The sequence below is a fragment of the Simochromis diagramma genome, unplaced genomic scaffold, assembly GCF_900408965.1.
Source record: "Simochromis diagramma unplaced genomic scaffold, fSimDia1.1 OVJJ01000205.1, whole genome shotgun sequence".
Lineage (NCBI taxonomy): Eukaryota > Metazoa > Chordata > Actinopteri > Cichliformes > Cichlidae > Simochromis > Simochromis diagramma.
The window spans coordinates 1,169,630-1,197,167 of record NW_024386782.1 but is presented as its reverse complement, the minus strand read 5'-3'; the positions used below and the strand labels follow the sequence as shown (position 1 = coordinate 1,197,167).

Here is a 27,538-nt window from a genome sequence, read left to right as displayed (position 1 = left end):
ACACACAGAACCTTCAAATTCACACTCACTCACGTCTCACGACTCACAAAACCCCGTCAAACCAGTAAACATTTAAAGTGTCTATCAATTCAGATAAAGTATTGAAGAACCTTTTTCTACACCAATCAGCTGTGACCAATAAAGGAAGTTCTGGTCTGCGCATGCGTGATTATCTCAAGTGCTGACAGCTAAAAACAAACACTCGCTTTGACAGGTTTAACACTTTAAGACTGTGCAGATTGTCACACATTGGATTCTTCGGTATGTTCAAGTTTAATGTAACGTAACTTTAGAAAATATTCTTACCGCTGTGAGAAAACAAAAACAGATGCAGACGCAATGGCGGACCTCCGCGACAGTTACCTCCACAGGTTGCAGGAAATTACGTGACTGCTCATGGGCAACTTTACTTCCTCGTCTTTAGGTTTACTGTGGTTAGATTAAAGGTGCAAGTCGCCCCCTACTGTAGTAGACGGTAACATCGTCATTACGGTATATTTTGAATATTAGACCTGGTTTCTATATATTTAATTGAAGCCTTTTGAGCCATCAGCTTCTGTTCCCGGACCTGCCTCACTCTGTTTTCCTGCATTTTTCTTTTTAATATGAACTTCCTGACCTCTATGTAACATCGTCTTAACTCTAACGAAGAGCAGCTGAATTGATTACATGGCTAGTGCTGCTAAATCCTGCAGGAAGTGTATTAACAGAGGACTACAAAGAGAGAAGTGCTGAGTAATCTGGCCCTGTCATACCTTAAAGGCCTCATAATATAATTTTAGCTAACCTGAGCACTTTGCTCTCAGACTGCAGGCTTGCTGTTGGTTCCTAGAGTTTCTAAAAGTACAATGTTAGAGAGAGGATTCAGGTGTTAGGCCTCTGTCCTATGCAACCAGCTCAGAGACATACACCCTCTCTACTTTTAAGATTAGACTCAAAGCTTTCATTTTTCATGAAGATTCTGGATGATCATTTATGAATCAATCACACTAGAGTAAAAAATGAATGGCTAATTCATTGCAACTAGGAACAATTCATGGTTGCATTTGGCAACTGATTGCAAATAGTTGCAGCTGGTGGCCCAGAGATTGAATGTGCCACATGCTAAACCATCCTAAACCTTTGGGTGGCCAGTTGTAGAGGTAAGCTGGTGGGAGACAGACAAAGGTTAGCAAATAACTGCTGTCTGACTTATAAATTCAGACCGATTGGTTGCTGTGTTCTAATGTGACTGTGGCATTAGCTGTGCTGCTGTAGGCCCAACCTGCTGGGCGACTTCCCATGATGCACCAATTCTCCTCTTTTCACTCCTAGTGCGTTTATATGGCACTACTGTAACTTTCTCTGCTCTTGCCTGTAGTTTTGTGTTTTGTCTCATTTGTTGATCCTCCTCCATTCGGTCATGGCAGATGATTGCCCCTCTTTAAGCTGGTTCAGGGAGTTCTCTTCAATGCACCATCACCAAGTAGTTGGTCATGCAGGAACGTTAATACAATATTAAGCACCTTGAGATGACTGAGATGAACTGGAGGGATGCAGAAATAAATAATTTGATTGAAAATAATCTGAAGTATGTGTACTTGTGTTTTTTGTTTCTAACGCAGCACAATCTAATAATTTCATGTTCTAAAACCATTTTCTTATAACTATTGCTCTAGGAAATGTAGCTAGTAACCTTTCAAAAGTCTTACAATTTAGAGTGGGAATGAACTTGATCCAGCTGATCCAGTAGATGGCAGCATTACCCAACCGAGATCATCCACTTCTAAACATGGAATCACAAAACCCAAAATAACAAAATTAAGAATTACAATCATTGTTTGTCACATTTCACACTAAAATGCAGAACATGCACTGATTCAGTACTTAAAAACAAAACAAAAACAAGCAAATACAAACCAATTCTTTTTATTTTGGTATAAAAGACAGATGCATTTTTATACAGTTCAATAAGAAAACTCTGAATTACTACAAAATCAGTGTAAACATTTTCTGGTTGGTCATTTTCTCAAAGTCTCTAAGCCGAGACAGAAAAGAGTGCAGAGAAGATACTGTAAACACTGAAAATAACACTGATTGAAACTGTACAATAAACACATAAAAGGCAGCGCGCTGAAGAAACGATTCACACGATTATACTGCTGTCCTGTTTTTGAGAATAACTTTATTTTAGTGCAGTTGCATAGTTTTGTTTGTTTCATCAACATCAACTCCCCTTTGTGACATTTCTGGAACATTTCTATACAGCAGCCCTGTTTTGGGTATCTGCTGCAGTTTCCCCTCTAGTCACAAGCAGAGTGAGTTTGCTCATTGACACTGCAGATACAAGATAATCTGGTTACTCACAAACACACACTATGACCTTAAAGGAGTAAATTATTATCTTCAGATGATGTCTTTCTTGTTGCGAGCTACATATGATGACTGTTTAGTGTAAGGCTGCAGCTGGGTTAGGTTAGCTTCACACGAGGACTGGAAATAGCTTCATACAGCTTTAAAATGTTTTCCAAGCTTCCTCCTTGAGACAGAATAATGTTGTGCACACCATAAAGCATGCTAAAATTCATCCTTTTGACTTCACACACATATGAACGGGATAAAATGAAACAACTTCCACTGCTCTATTAAAAAGCTACTTTCAGCTGCTCTTTTATTCATAAGGAGTCACCACAGCAGGTAGTTTGATTGTCTGAGATATCTTTAAACACTTGATGCCCTTCCTGTTGTGCTTCCCAGTCTCAAACTGGGAGAAGACACTTTCTTTACTTATTAGGAAAATGTGTAAACCACTACACTCCTAGAGGATCTAATTATTGTCAGACCAAATTAACCCTCAGTCATTGCCAAGATACAGAAAAGAATTTACAGTTTTACTGCTGCTCTTTTCCAGTCATTGTGTTTCTGAAAGAAAAAAACAAGCTTTTTCACATGATGGATACAGATGTTGTAGTAAAGCAGTTTGGACATTTTGGAAACAGATGTTACGTGTTGTGACACCCCCTTAAGACGTCTGCAGAAAAAGCATTTCTGTTGCACAGTGGCGGTAATGTGCACCCTTTAAACACCATCATCAAAAGGTCTGGATTAAATACGTCCATAAAGTAGCTGATTTGAGTCGTTTTATGTATGAACACTGATCATTAAAAAGACCATTTTAATGCCCACAGCCTAGAGAAAAGAAAATCTACAGGCTGACAAATACCTTAATGTCTACATTTTTTTTAAGTGTCCAGGATATTTAATACCAACATTTGTTGATAGGCCTCTGTGTAACTGACTGAGGTGCTACCTGTAGCTACAGGCAAGGACATCATAAACTGCAGCTGTACAGGATGTGGGCTATGTTTATAAAACTATAAATGTCAGAGGTTCCATACATGAATTTGCTTTGAATAAGTGAAAACACATTATAGCAACAGTGATATTGTGTAGTCCAAAGGCTTTCCTACATTTGTATTCATTTGTGATGATTCAAGCACAATGTTTGTTTACATGCTTCCTGTTAACGTGATCAGTAAGGGAGTAGCTGAAAGTAGCATTTTGTGTGTTAAAGATTTCATATCAAGAAAAATCTGGAAAATTGAAAGATTTCATTCTGTCCACGTGATGGCATGCAACCATAAACCTCTGTTTCCCTTCACAGCACATCTAAATGTTAAGACTCCCAATTTATAGATTTCTATTCAGACATTCAACCGAGCATTTTTGTGGTCGACTCATTTGTTTTACATACATACAAAAAAAATAATAATTAAGACTGGGAGGAGACACAAACCCAGCTTCTAGTGACTCAAGCCAGTGTACTCCCTCAGTGCCAGAACCAAGCCTGGATGAATGTGGGAGGGACACTGCATCAGCAAAGCCGAGTGTATATCCTCCTGAGAACTACAGGAAAAAAGTATCTTTCAGTTGAACTTTATTGTGATTTCCTGTCTCTTTGGATCAGAAGCCACACAAACACATGAGATATCATTGGAAACATAAATGAATAGACTGATTATCAGGAGGAAATGGTTGGAACCATTTGCTACGCCTCCCCTTGGAAAGAAGGGAGCAGCTGAAAGCATCTTCTGTGGATGTTTTTTAGGTCCATTTTATTGCTTTTGTTAGACCCATACTAGCTGTTTCCAGTCTTTATCCCGCACTCAGCTAACCAGCTGGTAGCTGTAGCTTCATAGTTAATACAACAACAAGAAAGAGATATCGGTCTTCTTATGTAACCCAGATAAACACACAGCAAGAATCTCTCCCAAACGCTGGACTAAGCTTTGAAATGTTTAAACTGCTGAATGTGTTGAATTAAAAAGCTGAATCTGAGCGTTTTATTTACAACTTTATGTCTTTGAGTTATTCTCGAACCTCCACTGTTTTATCTAAATCACTGTGAGGACTGCAAACATTTAAAAAACATATTTACACACAAACAACAAGAAAATATGAAATTAGAACATTTTGTGAATGTGGATGTTTCGTTTTACTGATGTCTTTATAATCATCTTCTACATTCCACTTCGTGTACCAACACGAGGTTGGGTAGCATTGCATTATGGATTACTTCTTTGATTATCTCCTACAAACCACGCCACTGCAGAGGCAGAAGTGTCCTCACTAGCTAAGATCAACATTGGAGACAAAGGCAAATAAAATGAAGTCTGCAGCTCCTTCTATCCAGAAAACACAAATGTTGTGGTCATTTTTGAATTTAGAAAAAAAAAAAAAAGTCATTGCTACTTTGCTACTGAGAATACTGTGCAGAAATCTTGACCAACTCCTAATTTCATTATACTTTACTTCCAAGCAGCCAAACACTCTTGTAATCTTTAAAGTGCTCTTGAGCAATAGCCCTCCAGGCTTTCTGAAAGTCTTTCAACATTCTTCTTTGGACACTGGTTAGAGCTTGTACCTGAGCATTTTCACAGGAATGTTTTTGTTTATTAAGCCACTTTACACTGACCTCTGAGCAGCATCTTTAAAGAATTTTAGGGAACTGAACAAGCAAGGGACAAATGAAGAAGTGGCAGGCTTATAACGCTATTCTAGTAATAGTATTATCATCTGACAGACATGCCCTTGGGGATCCTGTCAGATCTGATACTGTCAGATTTCGGTCCACCATTCAGTACCGTCTGATAATCATCTTAGTGGCAACGCTCCCAAACACACTGAAGATGCAGTAAAAGCTTACCTGAATAGAAAAACACACAACGGAACAGTATCGGTCATGAACTGGGCTCCCTGTTTCAACATTACTGAAACAGTGTGGGATCATGTAGACAGAGCACAGAGCTCAATGCAGCAAACATCCAAAGAAAAGCTTTAAATGTTCTTCAGGAAGTCTTGAGGACATTTCCTAAAGACTACTTAAAGAAATTAAATTAAAGCGTCATACCAGATATTGACTTTCAAGCTTTTCAGAAATCTGCAAACACTGTTTCTGCCTTATATCTTTGAACATTTCAACAAATGGCATTGCCTATTTCCCATTTTGCTAGTGAAATATAAAGAAATGTTGGGTGGGTCAAGACTCTTGCACAGTACTGTCTCTCTGTGATTTTCCCTTTTGGCCATTTGTTTGTTTGTCCACAGATCCACAGCTTAACAAGAGTTTTTCAGCCTCTAGTAATTTTTGTACCATTTAAACTCCCACTGGCTTTTTTCTCTTGCCAAAAAAGGAACAATGCTGATAAAATGATCCTTAGATATATATACACAAGTGAGTGATTGTCAGCTGTCGCATTCATGCTGCATAGAATATTTCTGGGTGTCCATCACGAGTCCAGATAGACGGAGTAAATCTGACTGAGGCAGCGGTCGACACCACCTGCCTGGAAGAGGAAGCTGTCGTCTGGGCAGGGAGGCAAGGAGTAACCGCCCCCCGCCTGACCCTGCAGGTCCTGCAGCAAGTCAAACCCTGACAGAAGGAAAACAACAACAACACAGCAAATGAGTTATTTAAATGTGAAAGGTTTTATTATTACATATGGGAAAGAGTTTAGTTGGAGGTTTTAAAAAAAATGCAAACAGATAGTTGCCTTCATAATTGTTTGAGCAACTATAATCAATGTTTTATAATAAATGGCATCAAATAACAGCATGGAAACCATGAGGCAATATTAAAACCTACTACAGCTCACTGTTTATCTGTCTGCTCAGTAAATGTTTAGTCTCAGTTTGCTCCCACTGTTCTTATAGTGTCACTTTCAGTAGCTGCTTTTAGTAAAAAGGCTCTAAAAACCTTCATTTGACCAAATGGACAACAAGCGGATAAAAAGCTATTAGCCTCAGTAAAGTTTTACTCTTTAGTCAGATAATTATCAGCTATATAGATCTTTTTAAAATCACATTAGAAAGCTTATTTCAGCTCTGAAATAAAACTACAGGTTACCACAGATATAGTTAGCAACAAGCTACATTTGTGTAGTTGACGTCTCACCTGTAGAGTGGGAGGCGGGCTGGTTGGTGAAGTAACTTGCAGGCTCAAAACCTCCATCGCTGGGTGCCTGAGCCATCTTTCCCTCTCCATACAGGCAGCCTAGGAGAACCACAGAGTAGACGAAGATGAAGCATGGCATTGAACACACGCCTCGCTCACATTACTTGACTTGATGTTGTCTGTACCGTGTTGCTGCGAGAACACTTGCTGTTGGTGGTTGTAGGTTTTCTGGAAGCCCTGCAGCCGGACGTCCACTCTGTCTGAGCAGGGACTCGCTGGGATCACGTCAGTGGACACAAACAAGGAAGCTGGTCTGTTCCTGGAAACGCACAACATAAACATTTATCTAGCATCAAATCACAAAAACAGTTGCCTCAAAGCGCTTTATACTGTAAGGTAAAGACTCTACAGTAATGTGGAGAAAACCCCAACAACCAGACAACCAACCACCAGGCCAATTTTGGATTAAGCCCTGCTGCCACAGATGACCACCTTTTCTGCTTGCTCACCTTCCTTATAAATGGCTTCTTCACAGACATCCAACCAGTGAAATCATTCCTGATTATTCTTAAGTAGACAGATAACAGTAGATGGATCAACTGATGGGCCAGATGCCTTTTTCAGGTCGTGCGTCAGGTCTTTGGTAGATTTTTTAAATATTTCTTAAGGACATGACTTTCAGAAACTGCTAAAAATGATCAACTGCCGTAGATCATTTTTTAGGCCCATCACTTTTCCTTTTGTTTTTTAGGCAAAACTGGACCAGTTTGCTTAACCTCCTAGGACCTGGCGTCCACATATGTGGACATCACATTTTGGGTTGTCTAGACCACAATACTAAATTTTACTCTGCAAGGGCCTGATATCCACTTACGAGGACATTATACTGCCACCGTTCTACTGAAATTTAAGACGAATGTCCTCATAAGTGGATCTAATTTTTCAAAGAAACAAAAATCAGGTAAAAAAATAAATAAATCTGGTAATTCTTTGTTTTTATATTCATCAGGTTCCAATCAGCCCAAATAGCAAAGAAAATTTTAAAAAAATATGCCATGAAAGAGTTCGGGTCTTAGGAGGTTAAGGACACACTCCACACCACATTGAGATAAGTTTTCAGTTAATAGTTCTTTGAAAACATTTTTTTAAAGACCTCCAGAAACTGCAGAACTGTTGCTCAAGAGCACTTTAAATAATTACAAGAAAGTCCAGCTCCTTGGAAGTAAACCATAAAGAAATAAGAGATGACTTAAGATTTCTAAAGTTAGTAACATCAAACTATTCTCCACAAACACTGTTAACTTTAAACTCCAGTACTGATTACTGTGTGTGTTTCAGTGTTAAAATGAATAAACACTGACCACATTCATCATAGTGATGGAGTGCTACGTGTCAACAGGTCCTACTGAAGCCATTTAAAGACCAAATCTAAGTACAAGTTGAAAGTGACAGGTTTGATGGTTTAACTCAAAAATTATTATTTTTTTTTTTTAAAGTGGAAATGAAGTTTCCAGAGAATTGATCCTGTATGTGACTGACTCAGCCCGGCCTGTTTCTACACTAATGCTGTTTTTGGCCTGACCTTCACTTCTGCTGAACTGCTGAAAGTTTCTGTCACACTGAGATGTATATCAGCGTTTGTTAAGCACCATAAAATTCAACACAAGTTTTCCAAGCCAATAAATATTATGGTAAAACGATAATGATGTTGTAACTCTCTGATTGATGGAACTTCAATCTTAGTTGTATTAAACTAAATTGTGAAAATTATTTCATAGGGAAGGTTTCAATCAATGTAAGCAACAACACTGACTCTGATACAATGAACCCAGGGCACGAGGTTTTCAGGTAATTAAATCAGATAAACATCAGCTGACCGCTGTATACATCAGAAACATGTAAACACTTCTCTTCTGCAAACAGCGCAGTTTGTATAAGAAAGCGTTTCCACCTCAGGAGGGTAATGTGCTGCAGAGAGCTGTATCCATCTCTTTGCTGCAAGAATGTGCTGACTGTGCACAAACACTCTGACTCAACATGGAAACGAATGAGTCAGTGGAGCCAAGTCGACGAGAAGAAAGAAAGGCAGCTGAATTTCTCTCTAAGGAGATACGCAGCTGAAAAGAAAAAAAAAAAAAAACCCGTACGGTATTCAAGTGCCCCCCTTCCACCTTCAAAGAGCCCACTCTCAGCATTTCATGTGGCCTGAAGGCTTTCCTGGATGATGTACTGCAGCATATTGGTCCCCAGAGAGCCAAACAGCACTGGTTTCTGCTGGAAGACTTTTAGTGGGCTTCATAAACAAGCCAGGCCTTGTCAGAGATACCGATGGCTGCTGGCCTGAACATCGTATATTTTCGCATCTGATCAGCTATAAAAAGAGGAAATGTTTGGAGATTTCTTTACATATCTCTCATTTATCATCCCCAAGTCTCTTTATTACCCATTTCCCATGTCAGATGCTATTACATCTAAGTTAACAGTCTCTGCTTTCATTGGAGAAATACAATAAAAGCCAAAATTAATCAGAAGGACTTTTTGAAACCCAAACTGATATAACTTACAGATGGCTGTGGCTTCCCGAGGTAATAAAATCCAGGCTTTGTATAGTATTATGTAAACAACGTGGCCTTTGATATAGCGTGGCTGTTGAAATGAATGTGCTGCAATGACTGCAAGGCAAAAGAATTCAACACATCTTTGAATTTCCCCTCACTGGCCCCTGAACCATCAGCGCTGACCTTAACTATAAACAACGCCGTCTGCGCCACGGCTTACATTCTTGTAATGTTGCAACAACATAGTTGAGATGTCTGAGCTGTGCTGGGTCGATCTGTCACTTTGTGGCCGGTGTGCCCAACTGCTCACATGCACGAGCTTACCGAGGGCCCAGGGCTGAGGGCGCGGCTGTCAGTAAACCTCAGGAAACTTTTTGTCTGATCATATTTTACCAACTGACCCTCTGCAGGACTCACGTTTTTCTTACTAACTACAGCTGCCATCCTTACTGCTTATGCAGAATGAAAGGAATCCAGCTTGTAGAATTTAAGATCTTCTGCGCATTGTGCTGCATTTAATTGGTGCCAGCTTATGATCACAAACCTGATGTTTCGAATTTGAATTTTGAAAGTATTTCGGTGATATGGATTTAATGGATCACAGGGGATTACGTTAAATCTGTGCAATACAGATGGAGATTTAATGGGATCTAAGTGCTACCACTAAGTGCTTAGGGAAACTACAGCACAAGCATTTCATTTTAGAGCTACAGCAAGTAAAAAAAGTGAAGGATTTCACTTAAAGCGGCTATTTAGGTCCAATGTCACTTGGAGTTTCTGCAAAATAAACTTCATTACATCGCCTTCCTTCAAAGTGTATAATAGTGTTTCTGTGTGAGCGCTATCCTGGTTAGTGTGCCTGTATCTGATGGACACGCTGCTGCAAAAAAAATGCAAATCCAGCACCACGCTACCTCTCTCTTCCAACCGCACAATATATACAAACACTGTGCATCACAAATACTAAACTGATGGACAAGCCTCACTGCGGGCCTCTGTAAATTATTAAAAGACGTCAAAATGGCTCATTACAGCCAGAGTAAACATTGGCCTCCCTATGAGGTCAGAGCATGATGCTGCCTGCACCATGAAGAAAAGATAATTTACTTTCACGTGTTTAACGTCTCTCGTCTAAGTCATTTTGTGGAAAATCAAGTGCTTGTCTGGTATTAGCTTTGGCAGGTTGTCATATACTGTGGGCACCAGTGGGATTCAATGACATCCTCCGCTGCTATAAAGAGACGTCAATGGACGGATTGTGCATAGCTTCATGGAAGCTCTACTGTAGCTGCACATTTTAGGAAGGCGGAGAGATTCTGAGAGAGGTGAGCAAAGTTCCTAAAAATGCACAAAAGCATCCAAATGTTTGATTTATTAAAATCTGTATTTGTTTTGTAAACTTTAAACTGGTTTAATGAAATCCAGATCAAATAGTACTTAGAAATTCTGTGTTTTCTTGTATATATATTGGTTGACCGACACAATACAATCTCCTCAACCCAAGGCCTGTGGCTGGCACACATACATTTATGATGTAGTTTTATCACTACCAATACAATAACTTCTTGAGTAGTTTTCAAAGAGGAACAACTTATCGTAACGTGTACGTTACGAATATCTGAAAAACAGAAGTGGACTTTTTTCATTTGTAATCATAAGAATAAAAAAATAAAGATCTTGCAATAAAAAAAAGCTTCTGCATTGAGACAAATTTCCATTGATACATATTTCTTACATTTTAAAAATCACTAAGCATTTCCATAAACAATCTCAGATATGTGTCTAATCAATACAATACACTTTGCTTTAGCAGTCAGGGTCAAATCTGAATCCTTTCAAAAAAGATGACATTGAGCAAAAAATAAAAAAATAAAAAACCTTCTTCAGCTTCAATTCTAATCAGTGGATTCGCCATCACTTAAACATGCAGACTACTTTTGCAGTTTGCACAATATCACTAAGGGATAGAAGTGAGGTTGGCTTAAATGTCAATATGTATCCCATAAACCAGGGGTGGAGAACTCCAGGCCTCAAGGGCCGGTGTCCTGCAGGTTTTAGATATATTACCCTGGGTCAACAAACCTGAATCAAATGATTAGTTCATTACCAGGCCTCTGGAAAACTTCAAGACACGCTAAGGAGGTAGTTTAGCTATTTAAATCAGCTGTATTGTATCACACTCAGGTATTATCAGTGAAGGAGTTCTAATTAATTGCACTTCTAAGTGGTCTAAGTAAACGGTCTAAGTAAAGTAAGACACACGAGGCTGTCGGCATAAATAAAAGAATAAAAGACAAGTGACACAAACTGGAAGGATATGTTTTTGTCTAGTCCACTTTTCTCGCTGATGAATTGGGCAACATCTCCTCTGCCTGCCTTTCTGGAAAAGTCACAACTATACATAGTAGACCTTTTGCTACTTTCATTTCAACCCTAAGGGTCAATGATGAACCCTAAAGCTTAAACCTGTTGAAATCAGTGCTCAGAGAAAACAACCAATCTTAACATTTAAGCCAAACACCGAAAGGCCACTTGAAAACAACCCTTGGAAATATTGGAAGAATTTCATATGAAACAATGTGCATTATATGGTAATATTTTATATCATTTATTAAACCACAAAAATGTTATTCTGGCCTTTATTGATGCTATTTTATTAGACAGACTGTTTTTGTTTTTACTATAGTGCCAATAAAAGTTACTTTATGGGCAAACCTTCAATGACCAATAATTTTAGGCCCTATTGTCCAGAAACTGCAGCCCTGGAGGCTTTCAGCTGTATCTTTTTAGTCTCACTTCTACTTTTATACTTGCCTAGAGAAAATTTGTCTCAGCTTACAGTGCACATAAGTTCTGTGGTCTCCAACTACCCAATCAGTGCGACCACAAAGCCATAACTCCATCTCTGGTGATAATGTCTCTAGTTTATTCAAGAATGCACAAGCTCGGATCTCTTTGGCTTTTTCTAGAAATCAGAGATGAGGGAAAGCAAAACAAAATGACTGTGAAATCTTTAGTATCACTTTGAAGCTTCAGTGTTTGATATGGAACAGAGCCGGACTGCTCAGAAGTGTTAAGCAGCTTAGAAACACTTTAATACATGCCAGATATGTTTAAACAATACGTTTAGGACATATAAAAGCAGAGGTTTTGGGGGCGAATCCTTGAAAAGGATACAGAAAGGAGCATAAAATTGAGGTCTGTTAGTTTTCACTATTTTTATCTATAGTAGAAAATAACTCTGAATAAAAACTGCCACATGAGATCTTATTCAGCTCCACTGTAGTGAGTTGGCAGCAGAAATCCTAGCAGCAGATAACTGAAAACCTTGCCAGACACCACGAGGGGTAAGTAGGAAAATATGTCTTTTCTTTATTTTTGTGATTTGGATGAACTGACCATTTTACGTTTGCCTCTTGTTTTATTGTTAAATGTCAGTAAAGTAATCTCCTTCCCAAGAAATAAAAGCAGCCCAATGTTGAAATACATGACAGTGTAGAAATTAAAAATGATAGATATTTCTTTGCTTTTTATTATATGAAAGAAAATATTCACAATGGTGCAACAAGATGCAACCTCGGGGAAGATAAACTTCCATCAGATTTAACTACTGCCACTGCTGCCCATAAGCAAGTCACTAAACATCTATTACTCTGCTATAAAAACTAAGTGGACTGCCTTCAGTCCAGTTTCGTTGTATGAATAAATAAATAAATGCTCAGGGGATGCACCGCATTTAACTTGAACTTGCTCTGATCTTACACTCACCCCTCTCTCATGCTCCCCGGGCTTGTTAATGAAGATATTGGGCTATTAGCATCAAAGTTTCCCTCCAGGCCTGGATACCTCGAGTCTGCTGATGGGGGCAGAAACTCTGAATTCCCCCGACTGTGGGCGGTGCTGCTGCTGTTTGAGTACACACCTGAAAGAGAGCCACAGATAACCTCAGTAAATCTGCTCCACCAAACATTTTGAGCATCCACTTCCACATCCGGTCCCACATCTAGTCTGAGGTCTCTGCAGCAAAGGTTGGATGATGTATATAACAGTTACAATAGAGTAGGAGTTAACATTAGAATCATTAGAAACTTCAACTGCAACGTATTTCACTTCAACGCCAAATTACATGTAGCCAAGTTTTCCAAACACCAAAAGTTTAGGAAGTGTTGCAATGCTTTTCATTCTCACATCTTTTGCTGTCAGAGATCGACCGCAAGTAGTTGTGGCAACTAACTGGTTGCCCGGAGGCTGAGTGTGCAATCTCCTCATACACTGGGTAAATACTTTCAATTGCACAAACAATCACAGTCAGACAGAACGACTTTGATTAGTTTTAGACAGACTGGTGAACGTTTTAAGATAACTGGCATTTAGAAATGCAGAAAGATTACCAGGGTGTTGCAATAAATCTGTTTCAGCCTGCAACACCTTTCCTGTCAGTCGAGGCTTAACTCAACTAGTTGCTAACTGGCTGTACTCTGGTTATTTTCATATATTTTCATACTCTTGACAGGCACTCGTAAACATGACCATATTTCCCCAGTCTTGGCTTGTTTACACTGGCTTCCAGGACGTTGTAGAATTGATTTTAAGATTTTATTGCTTGTTTTTAAATCTCTAAATGGATTAGCTCCGTCATACCTCTCTGATTCCTTAACTAAAAATACTCCAAATAGAACTCTCAGGTCAGCTGAGAAGCAGGCGGAAAAACTGAGGAGACTGGGCCTTTGCGATAGCTGCGCCCAAACTTTGGAACAGTCTGCCTCTTGAAATTAGGATCTTTCCAACACTTGACATTTTTAAAACCCATCTGAAAACACATTTTTACTCTCTACCTTTTAATTGTGTTAAAATTGTGTTTTACTTTGTTCTTTGTGTGTGTTTCTTCTACTTTTTTACTTTTTTACTATGTACAGCACTTTGGTCAACCTGTGTTGTTTTTAAATGACCTTATAAATAAATTGATTGATTGATTGATATATAAATAAAAGTTGCTGAGCATCTGTGCCGTTAAATCTTCCTACTACATCACTATCACATCACTACCTGTAATGATGATTTTCACTGGGTTCAAGCTGTATTGAATTGTATTATAACAAACACCAATAAAATATAAAGAAATGAAAGGCTGACTCTACTCAGTGTTGCACTTTATTTTTCAGCACAGCCTGAATTCTCTCAAGCTGTCTTGCAATTTCTTTAAGTAGTCTTCAGAAACGGCTCTCCAGGCTTCTGGAAGGACATTCAAAGATCTTTGGATGTTGGCTGCCTCTTGTTCCTTTCTCTGTCAAGATAATGCAACACTGCTTCAACAATGCTGATGTTTGGGCTCTGAGGAAGTCAGTCCATGACTGATAGTGCTCCACTGTTGGCTCTTCTATCCAGGTATGCTTCTACTGTCCGCAATAATTTTCATGGTGAAAAATTGAACTAATATCAGTCAGATGCTTTGCAGATGGTATAACATGGTGGATTAAAATCTGACTGTACTCTTCTGCAATCATTCAATTTTGACAAGCGCCCCAACACCGCTGGCTGAGAAGCAGCCCCAGACCATGACAGCCTCCTCCATGTTTTACAGATGGCTGTAGGGATGTTTGTACCGCTCTACTGACCTCCTCCATAAATACTGAAAGGCCAATAAAACTCTAATTCGTATTCATTTCCCAATAACAGCTGTTGCCAGTGATCTTCAGTCCAGTTACTGAGTAATTTGGCATACCTCAGCCTCTCTTCACATTTCTGATGAGGCTTCAGTGAACAGTAGATGGATCACCTGAGGGGTTAGATTTTCCTCTCAAGTCCTGTGTTAGGTATTTCCTAACATTTGGTGGGTGTGTTTGTTAAGTTTGGGAAGAAATTATGTTTTTGCAACAGATTGTTGGTACCAAGGTGCCTGCAGACATAATTTAAAATGGGTTCTTTGAAAAGTTGTCTGTGTAGACACAACACTGATTCAATTAGGTCCCTTTTACAAGGATTGGACTAAAAATGAGTAACAAAAAAAGCAGCCAATGTTCAAAGAAAAGCTTTGAAAGACCTTTAGAAAGCCTAGAGAATTATTGCTCAAGACCATGCTTTAAAAAATGGCAAGAAAGTCTGGCTCCTTGTAAGCAAACAAAACTGTCGAAAATATTAAAATACTCAATTTATAGTTAAATGAAACTCTTCCAAATTATCATGCAGTAGTGACATTTTTCCCCACTGATGAGCAACTCAATGTGCTATAGAAAAACAATTTCTGGTGTAAATACAAGTATATTACACACAGTGTGCACATATGGACAGATGGGGATTAGACTATGTTGCAAGCAGACTTTGAGGAGTTTCCATGGTCAGCGTAATCCATTTTTCTGTAAACCTTTCAGAGCCACATTTCAAGCCTACAGGGGCTGAATGCTCAATATCAAAAATATAGTTTCATGCTGTTCATTTAAATCTGTAACTTGTACCTGCATGCAATCAGTAAGCTGTCAGCACTATAGGTTTTAAGCCAAGCTGACAATGATAGTGTGTGTCACCATAAATCCACCTAGTATACCACAACAGAAAGCAGTTTTCAGGCTATAACATTTGGCCATTTGAGATAAGAAAAAGTCCTCCTGGGATTTTTTCAAAATTAAACACTGACATGCTTGTTTCACCCTGACTAAACATAGCTCATAGCGTGCCGCTTGAGGCTTTTCCCTCAAAGTCTTCTGAGTAAAACAGCGAGTAGTCTGAAGTAATAGACATGGACAGCTTTCCTGGACGCTCTCCACTGTCTTTGGCCAACTGAGCCTCAGTGTACCTGACAGCTTCTTGATTCTGGTTCAGCCATTGAAATGGAAAGAAAAAGAGCTTGGCTGGAAAACCCGTTTGGAGAAGCTGAAGGACAAGTGGGGTGAAGGCCAACTTGCCCACAGTCATGGTGCCCAGTAATTGGACAAGGTAAACACTGGCATGATGAGCTATCATCGAAGGAATGAGAAAGGAGGGAAAGGAAAAGGAGCAAATGAGGCCATGGGAGAAAATGAAAGAGACAGCTTAACAGCCCAGGTGTTTTGGGCAATTACTCTTTTCTTTGGGGTTTTGCTCATTTCCAGAGAGGCACTGGAGGCTAAGCACAGACTTCTGCTACCGTTTCATCTGCACATACCTGTGAAGTCATCTAAAGCCGGTAAAGGTGAGCTGTTTTCTTGGTGCGACGAGGCAGAGCTGTGGAGATGCTGGCGTGCCAGGCAGTCACTTAAGATGTCAGATTCCAGCATCGTGTGCACCTGAACCTGACAACAACACAAAACGCATTACAGCCATTTAGATACATGTCATATAACAGCACTGTGTTATCATGTTGGTGACCAAGTGTGGATGTTTGCCAGCATGCAGGGATGAGAATAATTACGTTAAAGCTGCAGCTTAGTTGTCTTCCAACTATATGCTGTTGGGCAACGCAGCTCCCATGCAAGTTGAAACTAAATGACTTCTCTTTTGATTTCATTCAGTAAAGCAACTGAAAACACAGTGAGCGAGCTGCAGGAGGTTTTCTACTGTTCATTTATCAAAGAAATGAGTTTGCACCAGATGCCTGGTTCTTGTTTCATCTTGCGATCCAGCTTCTTGAGGTACAAAATCCAGAAGTCTTATTAGGCAATCGTATTCCAAAAACGTTCTAACAAAGTTAAGGCTAAACAATTGGCTTTATTATCCAGCGCTAAACAGAACATCCCCCCGGAACTTTCCAAAACAATTTATTGACAGCTTCGGGATTCAGAAGAAGCTCGCGGCAGACACCCAGGAACCACAAAAGCGGCGTGAATAATCAGCAAGAAATGCTCACCCAAAGTAGCGTTCACGAAGCCAGAAACTTCAATCGCTGTGACACATCAGCTCGAATAAATGTATGCTCGTGAGGAGCTTAAGAAGCTCATCTTTAATATTTCAAAGTTCCAATTAGCCCCACAGGGTTTACTGCAGCACAGGGCGTGTCGACTGTGTCACAACTTACCAACACACGTGGTTCTGTTTAAACCAAACAAGGCATGCGAATACACACACAAAGCCCCAGTGTCACTCACAGGCCATAGAAAACAAACAAGGCCCAGATAAAGCAGAACAATAGGCTCCCTATTCGGACTTCCAGGGAGTGTGTGTAATACTTTGTTTTGTTGTATTTCATCCTACTGAATCATAAACATACCCACTCTCTCCTGCTGCTGCTGTAGTTCTCCAGAAATAAGACCTGCAACCCCCGAGAAGCCCCCTTTCTCTTTGAAAGTTATATAAAGAAGCAGTTCTCTACTATCTATATTTAAGAAAAAAAATTCTGGAAGAACAACATTGTTTTGAACCTGAAGGTTAAACGGGAACAAACATGCATCTCATTTGCTTTTAAACATGAGGTAACAATGAGGAAATAAAATCAAGATGTAGCACCAGAAAAAACCCTGTTTTACTTTCTCTTCCTGAGCTTGTTCATTTTTAGCTACAGATTTTCTATTCAGGGTCTCATGAATGACTGTGTGTGTCTTTATGGAATTTAAAACATAACCTTTTTTGGGGGGCAATTTTTATGTTTTAATAATTATTGAAAAAAGCTGTCTATTTTTAACTGAAATGCCAGATTTGGGGAATGGCACACTCACTGATATTTTTAGGAAAGCAAAGCTTTTATTTGTGTGTCACTTTTACAGAAAAAAAATCCTTGTTCAGAAATTGCATTCAGAATATTTAGACTGCTTTCACTTCTGCTTTCTCTCCTGCAACTTCCTGTCAGCCTGCAACTTAGTCTTTCTGAAAGACACACACTGTTTAAACCTCTAAATGCAATATCAATGCTGCAAATTCTATTATTAATGCAATGGTAATAATGATGATTATTTAACAATAGCAGTAAAATAATTTCCCTGCTCCACAACGGTCACTCATTTCTTCCAAATTGGATCAATTTTAAATGAATTCAAGGTCATTTAAATGATTTGGCACCTGCAGGCAGGACATCTGCTTCCAGATGTTAGGCTTGACCATAAATGCTTCAGTTTGGCTTTTGATTAATATGTCTTTCATTCTTTATTTTATGTAAATGTGTATGCTTATAATGGTGAGTATTGTTCTGTAACCACTGCTGATTAAGCAGCTGTCTATGTTGGCCAGGACTCTGTTGCGAAAGACATTTTAAACCTCAAGGGTCTTGTCACCAGGTTAAAATGAGGTTAAATACAAACATGCAGTCATGTGAATAATAAGGTTTCAAAATCTAAGTTCACCCTATGATCTAGCAGCAATAACCTGAAATAATTGTTTTCTGTATGACTTTATTAATATGTGGAGGAAATTTGGCCCACTCGTCTTTTCAACGTTGCTTCAGTCCATTGAGGTTTGCAGGAATTTGTTTATGTACAGCTCTCTTAAGGTCCCACCACAACATTTCAATCAGCCTGAGGTCCATTGCAACACCTTTTTAACCATTCTGTTGTAGAGTTTTTGCTGTTTTTGGACTCATTGTCCTGTTGCATGACCCAGTATAAGCAAGATATAAATGTAGGACAGATGGCCTTATATTGAATCTAAATATCGGTATACAGAGGTGTTCATGTTTGACTCAGTGGCTGCAAGGTACCCGGGTCCTGTGGCTGCAAAAGAAACCCAAATGATCACCGCTTCATCAATGTGGTTGATAGCGGGTCCTGTTGTGTTTGTGCCGATATGCTTGTTTTTTACCAAATGTGGGACAGTTGCCGACATTGTTTTTAGTTTGTAGAGCCTCTTTGTCATTTGTCATAATAACCTTCAAGTTTTGTGCTGAAATAAAATCAAAAACATGCATGGCTGCTCCTAATAACTTCATCAAATAATGAGTGGAGCCTTCATAGCAGTTTGTATTGTTTTCATTATTATGAGAAGAAACACAACTTAACATGTATTCCAAACAAAAGAAGACAAATATCCATCATAAATACAAACTCCAGATGTGCTGTGTATAATTGCAGACAGTCAAGTATAATAAATTGGGAAGGAAAAAAAAATCTATCAAGTAATATAACTTAAAACATTTCATGTTTTATATTGTTAAGCTATTGAGAAATAATCAATTGATTCCAGTAAATTTCAGCCCTGTGAAGGTGGCTCAGGAATACAAGGCACTGATGTGATCCTGGTTTAAATTATGTACTTTTTATCCCATCCAATAAAAGCTTAAATATGACCCCACTATTGGACAACCTGATAGGTGAGTGGTTAGGGTGCACACTGCATGTTTTACTCCTGGCTAGACGGACATTTATTGAATGTCTTTTCCACTATCCACCCAAACCATCCATTAAGGGCAAAAAAAAAAATGCAGCTCAAATTTAAAAAAACGTCCCCAGGTTGCTTTTAAAAATGCTTTGGCCATAATTTTTTATTTCTAACCACGCTTTCTGAATCCTCCCTTTGCTTCTGAATGACACACAGTCAAGTTTTAAAAACATAGAAAGGTTTTAATGTTCATTACCTTGACCTCCTTTTCCTGAAGGCCTTTGGCTGAATGAGCTTTGACGTGCTTTCGTAATGAGCTGGGGTCAGTGTAGCGCTTGGTGCATCCTGGTATCTGACAGGCGTATGGTTTCTGTGAATGGACCACAAGAAGGAGAGGTGAGAGAAGTTTGACTGAACATTTAGAAGCACCTTGGTTTGACTTTCTGTTATAAAAAGAAAACAGGTGTGCTGCTATTAAAAAGAGCACAAATTATTTTTTGGTGTTTTGGGGAACACTTTCTCCTGCAACTCTTCTTCTAGCGGATTGCAAAAATTTTGCAATGTTGATTTCAGTACTGAGCTAAGGAGAACAAACCTTTTTTTGTACAGAAAACACAACAAAAATAGCACAACACACCGAATTAAACCCAGAGCTTGAGAGTTATTATTAGATTTACTGTAAGGTGCAGACTACACCATCTCTTATATATCCTACATTATGTATTGAGAAGGTTACGAATTTTCTACACCAGAACTGAATAATATTCACAACACGATGATGATTTTATAGTCTCATCAGATACAACGATGTCAAACATAAAATGTGTGTACAAATAATGGCACAAGTTCAGATGACTCACATCCACACTGAAGACATAAACATTTAGGATAAAGATCGTAAATGTGGCTACTTCTTGTGACAACTGGACTAACAGAGGAAGAAAGAAGATGTAGTTCTGTCAACATTTTACATAAAGTGCTCCTCAGCTGAAAGGGAGGATATTTACCTTTCATCTGCAGGCTTAAAAGAGGGGAAGAGAGAAGAGAGTTTAGCCATAAATCATTTCATTCATAAAGTAAACTGTATGAGCTACCTGCAGTCTTTGTATTCATATAAAAGTATTTATTTCTGCACATTATTTCCTGAAGGAATAAACATTTCATAGCAGGCTAAAGCAGCTGGAAGACAAAGTATTTTCTGGTGTAATGATATAAAATACTACAGTTAACTGAGTCCTCCTGAAATAAGTAAAATGAGTAACATCGTGGAATATGTGTTGAAATGTTTTTTACTGTACAAATAGCTCATTTCTTATATGCAGACAGGTTTTCATCATTTTACTTCGAAGTAGAAAGTTGAGTAAGATGACTGTATTTCACAATTTAGTGAATAAATGAGCTCATTGCCATGAATCTCAGATCTCTTTTTTTATTCGCTCTTTTTCATTGCTAAGTATTTAACAGGTGGATTCAATTATACATTCATGAAAACACATGTACAGTGTTTATTTGAGCCTTTTGGGTTTATGTGCTGGGATGTGAGCACTACAAGTCAAAAAAATAATGAGCGCCAGGTTTGATGATCGTATTTTTCAGGACATTTTAGCAGAAAATGTGACGAGAGCTGTGATGTAGTTAACACTGCCCAGTTTCTCATCTTTGTACGCGGGATTACGAAAAAAGCTTGAGATTACAGCGGAGCTCACAGCTGTGCGCTAGATGAAAGAGACTATGACGAAGAGTGATTTGTTTAATGAAATCAGATAAACTTGCTGCTGTTACATTAGTAGCGAAATCTGACTAAAACTGATCATTTTGTGTTGTATTATAAACCAGGAGGTGTTGCACAAGTAAGAGCTAAAACAACACATTGTTGATGTTGTAAATAAATAGTTAACTTCACCAGGGCAAGGGTTTTAGAGGTGCATGAAGCTGAACATTGTGAGGCTACCACACAGGTCAGCCTGGACTAAAAAGGGTTTAGGACCTGCTGCACATCCATGATGAGAATCTGGCATTCCAACATATCCAAGAAGTTCTCAGTTGGGGGCATTTGAATACAGTGAATCTGTAAAAAGCTCTGATCTGAGCTTTATGAAGAAGCCAACAGAAGATGGGTACACTGTGGTATTAAAGGGATAGACATAGTCAGCAACAATACTCAGGTAGTGTAGTGTGGTGTTTAAACTACACCAAGGGTGCCAAAAAAAGGAAAAAAAGATAAGGAAATTGCCAAGAAAATACCACTGTATCACCACCAGCCTAGACTGTTGACACGTAGCAGGGTGGATCTATGCTTTCGTGTTGTTTTTATGTTTAAATTCTGATCTTACCATCTGAATGTCACAGAACCAGACAAGGCAATATTGTTTCTCCAATCTCCTCTGGAGGAAATGCAGAGTAAAGCTGAGCTTAGTGAGGTAGGAAAAACAAATCACCATGGGCAACAGTGAGGTGTTTTGGGCATGACTTTTTATCTGCTTCTTAGCGTGGAGCATCCCAGACAACATTTGAAAACCCCTGCTTTTCAAAATGACTTCTTTCTCTGTAATTAGTCATTTGCCTGAAGATCTAATATGGAAAACACTGCAAAGAAATATCATTTCTTTTTTCTTTCTAATATGGCAGCTTTCAGCATATTTGTCACACTTATCTTTGTAAAATATTAAAATTTAACTCAGCTTTTAAATGATAATTTCATTTATTAAGGGAGAGAACTATCCAAACCTAACTTGCCCTGCAGAAAAAGTAATTTCCCCCTTAAATTGATGAATTAATTAAAAAAAAAATAGGACCCATCTGATAAAGGGAAGTAGGCTAAAAGATCTCAATAACAACAAATAATGCTACAATCTAAAGAAACTGAAGAACAGATGAGAAAATCATCTGTCATTGACATCTGTCTGTCTGGAAAGGGTTATGAAGTCATTTCTAAGGCTTTGGGACTCCAGCGAACCGCAGTGAGAGTCATTATATACAAACGGAGAAAACTCGGAACAGTGGTGATCATTCCCAGGAATGACTGACCCACCAAAATTACTGCAAGAGCAAATTGACGACTCATCCAGGAGGTCACAGAAGAACCCAGAACATTCTAAAGAACTCACTTGCCTCAGTTAAGGTCAGTTTTTGTGATTCAACAATTTAAAAAAGAGACAAACCAAGAAACATCTTGATAATCCTCAAGACTTTTGTGTCTCGACACTGTTGGACTAATGTGAAAAGTAGATTATTTGGAATGTCTGACTCCTGTTACATCTCATGTTAAACTAACACTTTTCATATAAAGAACATCATACCAGCAGTGGCGGTAGTGTGATGGTCTGGATCCAGACAACCATAGTTGAGGAAACCATGAATTTTGCTCTTTACCAGAAAATCCTGAAGCTAAATGTTTAGCTATCAATTCAAGCCCTGAAGCTCAGGCTCATTTTGGTTATGCAGCAGGACAGTGATCCAAAAAACGTCAGCAAGTCCACCTCTGAATGGCTGAAATGCAAAAATAAGAGCCTTTGAAGCTTGGCCTTAGTCAAAGTGTGGATTTAAATGAAATTGAGTTGCTTTGGCATGACCATAAACGGTCTGTTCATGCTTGAAAACCCTCCAATGTGGCTGAATTAAAACAATTCTGCAAAGAAACCAAAATTCCTCCACAGTGATGTTATTATCACAAAAACTTGAAAATTTGATTGCTGTTTGTGTTGCCAAGGCTGGCACAACTACTTATTAGGTTTAGGAGTCAGCTGCTTTTTCACAAAGGTTCAGGTAGGATTGGATAAGCTTTTTTCCTTTATCATATAAAAAAGAAAAAACAGCATTTTTGCATTTTACCTGGGTTATCTTTGGCTAATGTTAAAAACTGTTTGATGATCTTGGGTTTGACAGTAATGCAAAAAACAAAGTAGTATTGAAAAATCACTTGTATTTTTTAATGATGCCACAAAACAATGAATGAAGCAAATAAGTAAAAATGTTACTGTAAAAAGAATTTTTAGTAGAAATATATCAGGACAGGCTTGACTATAATAATGCTTGTGTCAGTGGGATTGTTATTTTTCTAATGTCTGCTCGATTTTTCTTCTCCAGTATTCCCAATTTTTGTGTAATTCTTAAACAAATACATTTCAAATTATAGACATGCAATACCAACGTAGATCTGGCATCAGAGTAAGTGCTGCTCTACAGTGTCTGTAAAAAAAAAGAAAAAGAAAAAAAAAAGGGGGCAATTTCAAAACTATTTCAGGAAAAATATTCCCTGTGAGACCAGCTCAGTTCTCTCTTAGTCTAAACAGATCAGCACCAAATGAAGTGCTGTCTTTCTAATCTTAGCATAAATTCAGGGTAATGACATGCAAAGTGGTTATGGCAAATGACAGCTCTGAGACAGACTGTAAATTCATAAACTGCATATCAGTTTCCAATTATGTGTGCCAAAAAAATTTAGAAATCTTTTTTTCCTGTTGCCAGGGCTCAACCCAAAAAACCCCAAAACAAAACCCTGGCATTATTCAGCACCACATTTCATATCGGATTTGTCACAGTCCATCACCTTTTTGCACTTCACTGCCATCGTAAAATGAAAGCTCTCAATGCTTTTAATACATTTCCAAATTCTCAAAACAAACCACATTTTTATGTTATGTGAGCGTTAACTTAGAAAGGTAATTCCTGCTTGAGCCTGCACTTACTTTAGGACAAAATTCCCCAAAGTGTCATATTAGTAACACAATACAAGCTGTTTAATCAAACTTGAAAAACATTTCTTGGCCTGCCGTTGCACTACTCAGCAGTTATTTACATTCAGACAGGCTACCACTGGGCCTCCAGGATGGCGCCAGATGTGTCTGATTGTTAATTTGTGACGCAACTTCGAAGCCCCCATTAGCCAGTGTGAAACCACTAAAGGGAGAAAATAACTTGCTGTAATAACAGTGGAGCGAATCGTGAAGCTCCATCTCATCCGTGTAATAAGAGATCTGATTCGCGGGATTACAGCTAAATTCTCATCACTTGTCAGCAGGAGTAGAAATAACTGTGGTCTGTAGGGTAAATCCACAGCAGGTATGCAGTTTCACAATCCCAAAGAATTCAGACTGTAAAGCAGAGAGCACCTCACACCTTATATTACTGAGCAAATATTATTTATATTAATATTCGAAGCAATTATGTGTAGTCTTGTGTTTTTAAAGTGTATGGTCTCATGCACTGCAGCAATTTTTAAACATAATTTATTGTGTATTTTGTATAAATGTTTCAAGTAAATTCACCCAGACAGACATGAGCAGTGATACTATAGATTCACTCGCCACTTTTTTAGATACACCTGTTTATTTGCTCATTAACGCATTAATCTAATCAGCCAATCACATGGCAGCAACTAGGCTTACTGAGGCATGTAGACATGGCCAAGACAACCTGCTGAAGCTCAAACTGAGCATCAAAATGAGGGAGAAAGGTAATTTAAACATCTTTGAACACGGCATCGTTTTGGTTCCAGACAGGCTGGTCTGAGTTTTTTGGAAACTGCTGATCTACTGGGAATTTTTCCACACAGTCATCTGTAGGGTTTACAGAGAGACAAAATTAAAAATACCTGCTTGATGTCAGTGGTCAGAGGAGAATAGCTGGATTCTTTAACCTGACAACAACTCAAATAACCTGAATGAATAGCACGTTGAACCTTGAATCAGATGGGATACAGCAGCAGAAGACCACAATGAATGCCACAATAGAACAATAGAAGACTGGATTTCTGCTCTAACGTTCGGATGGTAGGGTCAGAATTTGGTATCAACAACATGAAAGCACGGATCTATCCTCCCTTGTTTCAGCGGTTCAGACTGCTGGTGGTGTAATGGTGTAGGGGATATTTTCCCTTAGTACCAGCTGAAGATCATTTAAACATCACGAGGTACCTGAGCACTGCTGTAGTGTACCCATCTTCTGATGGCTGCTTCCAGCAGATTCGTAAAGCTCAAATGTTCTCCAACTGATTTCCGAACATAAAAATGAGTTTACTATGCTCAAATGACATTTACAGTCATCAGTTTCACTCCCACAGAGCACATTTCAGATGTGGTGGAATGGCAGTTTGGCATCATGGATGTGCAGCCAACAAATGTGCAGCAACTGTGCAGCATAGTGTTGAATCCAAGCAATGAAGAGATAAGTCAGTTCTGAAAACAAAAGTGGATTTAACCTCCTAAGACCCGAACTCTTCCACGGCATGCATTTTTAATTTCTCTTTGATATTTGGGCTGATTGGGGCCCGATGAATGTAAAAACAAAGAATTACTAGATTTTTTTTTTACCTTATTTTTGTTTTTAAGAAAAATAAGAGCCACATATGAGGATATTCATTTAAATTTTTGATAGAACAGTAGCAGCAAAATTGAGTATTTTGGTCTAAATAACCCAAAATGTGATGTCCACATATGTGGACACCAGGTCCTAAGAGGTTAACCCCATACTACGAAAGTGTATCTAACCCAGAGGCTCAAAAGGAAAAGTCAATTTCACTCAGTTATTTTTAGGTAAATACCATCTGCCAAGAAGGTGATGTAACTGACTGCTTTGTTTTGTTTTGTTATTTGTTACCAGGTTTGCTCAAAAAAGTTATACTGTGCATCAAAGGCTTGGAAGTGAACAGAGATTTCCAAATATTAAATTATTTTGAATAACCTTAGACACTAAAATGTTGTTTAAACATAAAAGTTATGACAGGTTCATCTACAAGATTCATCCAAAATGTAGCAAAGCACTCTTACTTTATATTTAAAGTTATTCTAAAAATTATTTTAAATTTTTTAGAATTCAGTACTTTTTTCTACAATATTTTAAATGAGATAAAAAAAATAATAAAGCGCTTTCTGAAAAGACCTCATCATATTATTAAATCCTATTTATTTAAAAAACAGTTCTTCAACAATCTAATAATACAAGTAAATGTCCTCCAATAACATTTTACCCAAGGGATGGAAGTTTTATCAGAAATATCTTGTGAAAGTCTTGATCCAGCTGATTTTTACATCATTATTATAAAATCACTTCATAACATTTTCCATGTTTTGCCAACAAACACTTTGGTCTAAAAAATGTAACTAATCATTTCAGCCGATAAAAATAAGTGTAATGGTTTAATAACTAATGTTTTTTCCCTAAAATATAGTCAAGCAAAGTTATTATGTAATATTAAAAATATATATATATTAAAGTAGATAAATACCATACTAATGCAGCATTTAAATACATCCCCTGGGCATGAGAACACCTTCATGGAAAGAGTGACAATGCTGGCACGACACTTGACACCTGGTACACAAGAGTGGATTACGAGAAAAGGCCTGTTTCTGTTCTTTCTCAGGCTCCATCAGCTGTGGATTTCATAACTTATTTTGCAGTTGTAACCTTAATTTATGATCATCAAGAGCACGGGGGACACTCACTCCCACTAGTTTGAGTCCCCTGATGAATTTAATGTCGTTACTGTAGATGGTGTGTATGAAAATTCCTGGAAATTCACGCTGTCTTCACGGTTGAATGGATTCTATTTTTTCCCTGTTTTGTATAAACTGATCTGACACAAGCAGACTCTGCACAGCAAGTTAAAATTGGCTCACACGCACTAGCAGTTTATCTTCCCGAGTCATTCCCAGAAGGTCCCATAGAAAGCTGAGGGAGAGGCAGTCTGCTGCACTTTAACCCTCTGAGGTCTCAGCCACTGTTTTCAGCTGTCTGCTGCCTCTGTTAACATAGCACTACATCTACAACAAAGCACATATAAAATCCTGAATAAATGCAGTACTGTAAAATAATTAACGCGTTTTAAGCACACCTGTGTTGGTATGAAAGTTTAAAAAGTCAATTTAATGTTTATTCATTTTTCAGCACACGTCTAAAAAAGACCAAATTGTGCTATATAAATAAACTTGCCTTGCCTAAAGTTCTCATGCGGCAAACAGAATTATAATATTGTGGTCGGCGATTAGGTGGAACCTTTTTCTCCTTAACCCTAACCTGTACACCGTACCTTTGTATTTAAAACAACCGCTGAAGTTTGGTGGGGGTACTGTCATCACAAAAGTCACAAAAACACAATCTGTTTTTCAGGATTACTTTGAAACAAATGTACCTCTAAAGAAAGTTTATGTCACTTATGTTGTCCAGACAAATCAGGTACATGTCGCCGTGCCAACCCAAGTAACAGAGCTCTAACATAAGTGGCAACATTGTAACCCAAACCATGATTTTTTAAATATCTAAACCCAATCAGGTAATTTATTTTTAACTAACAACATAGTTAAAAATACTAAAAAAGGAAACATGTATGACT

At 38.3% G+C, this 27,538-nt stretch overlaps 1 protein-coding gene across 3 annotated transcripts in view; it reads right to left on the bottom strand.

The window, feature by feature from the left end:
• Positions 1–3,899: 3,899 nt before the first annotated feature.
• Positions 3,900–27,538, bottom strand: part of LOC120723641 (zinc finger protein GLIS1) — a 65,191-nt gene continuing 41,552 nt past the window's right edge. For all 3 annotated transcript variants that reach the window (XM_040015226.1, XM_040015235.1, XM_040015244.1), the window contains 6 exons: positions 19,463–19,576; positions 16,130–16,256; positions 12,760–12,913; positions 6,619–6,752; positions 6,434–6,532; positions 3,900–5,911 (listed from right to left, as the gene is read on the bottom strand). In XM_040015226.1, coding sequence (XP_039871160.1) covers positions 5,769–5,911; positions 6,434–6,532; positions 6,619–6,752; positions 12,760–12,913; positions 16,130–16,256; positions 19,463–19,576 — 771 coding nt within the window. In that variant the 3' untranslated portion in view covers positions 3,900–5,768. The remainder of the gene's footprint in view (positions 5,912–6,433; positions 6,533–6,618; positions 6,753–12,759; positions 12,914–16,129; positions 16,257–19,462; positions 19,577–27,538) is intronic.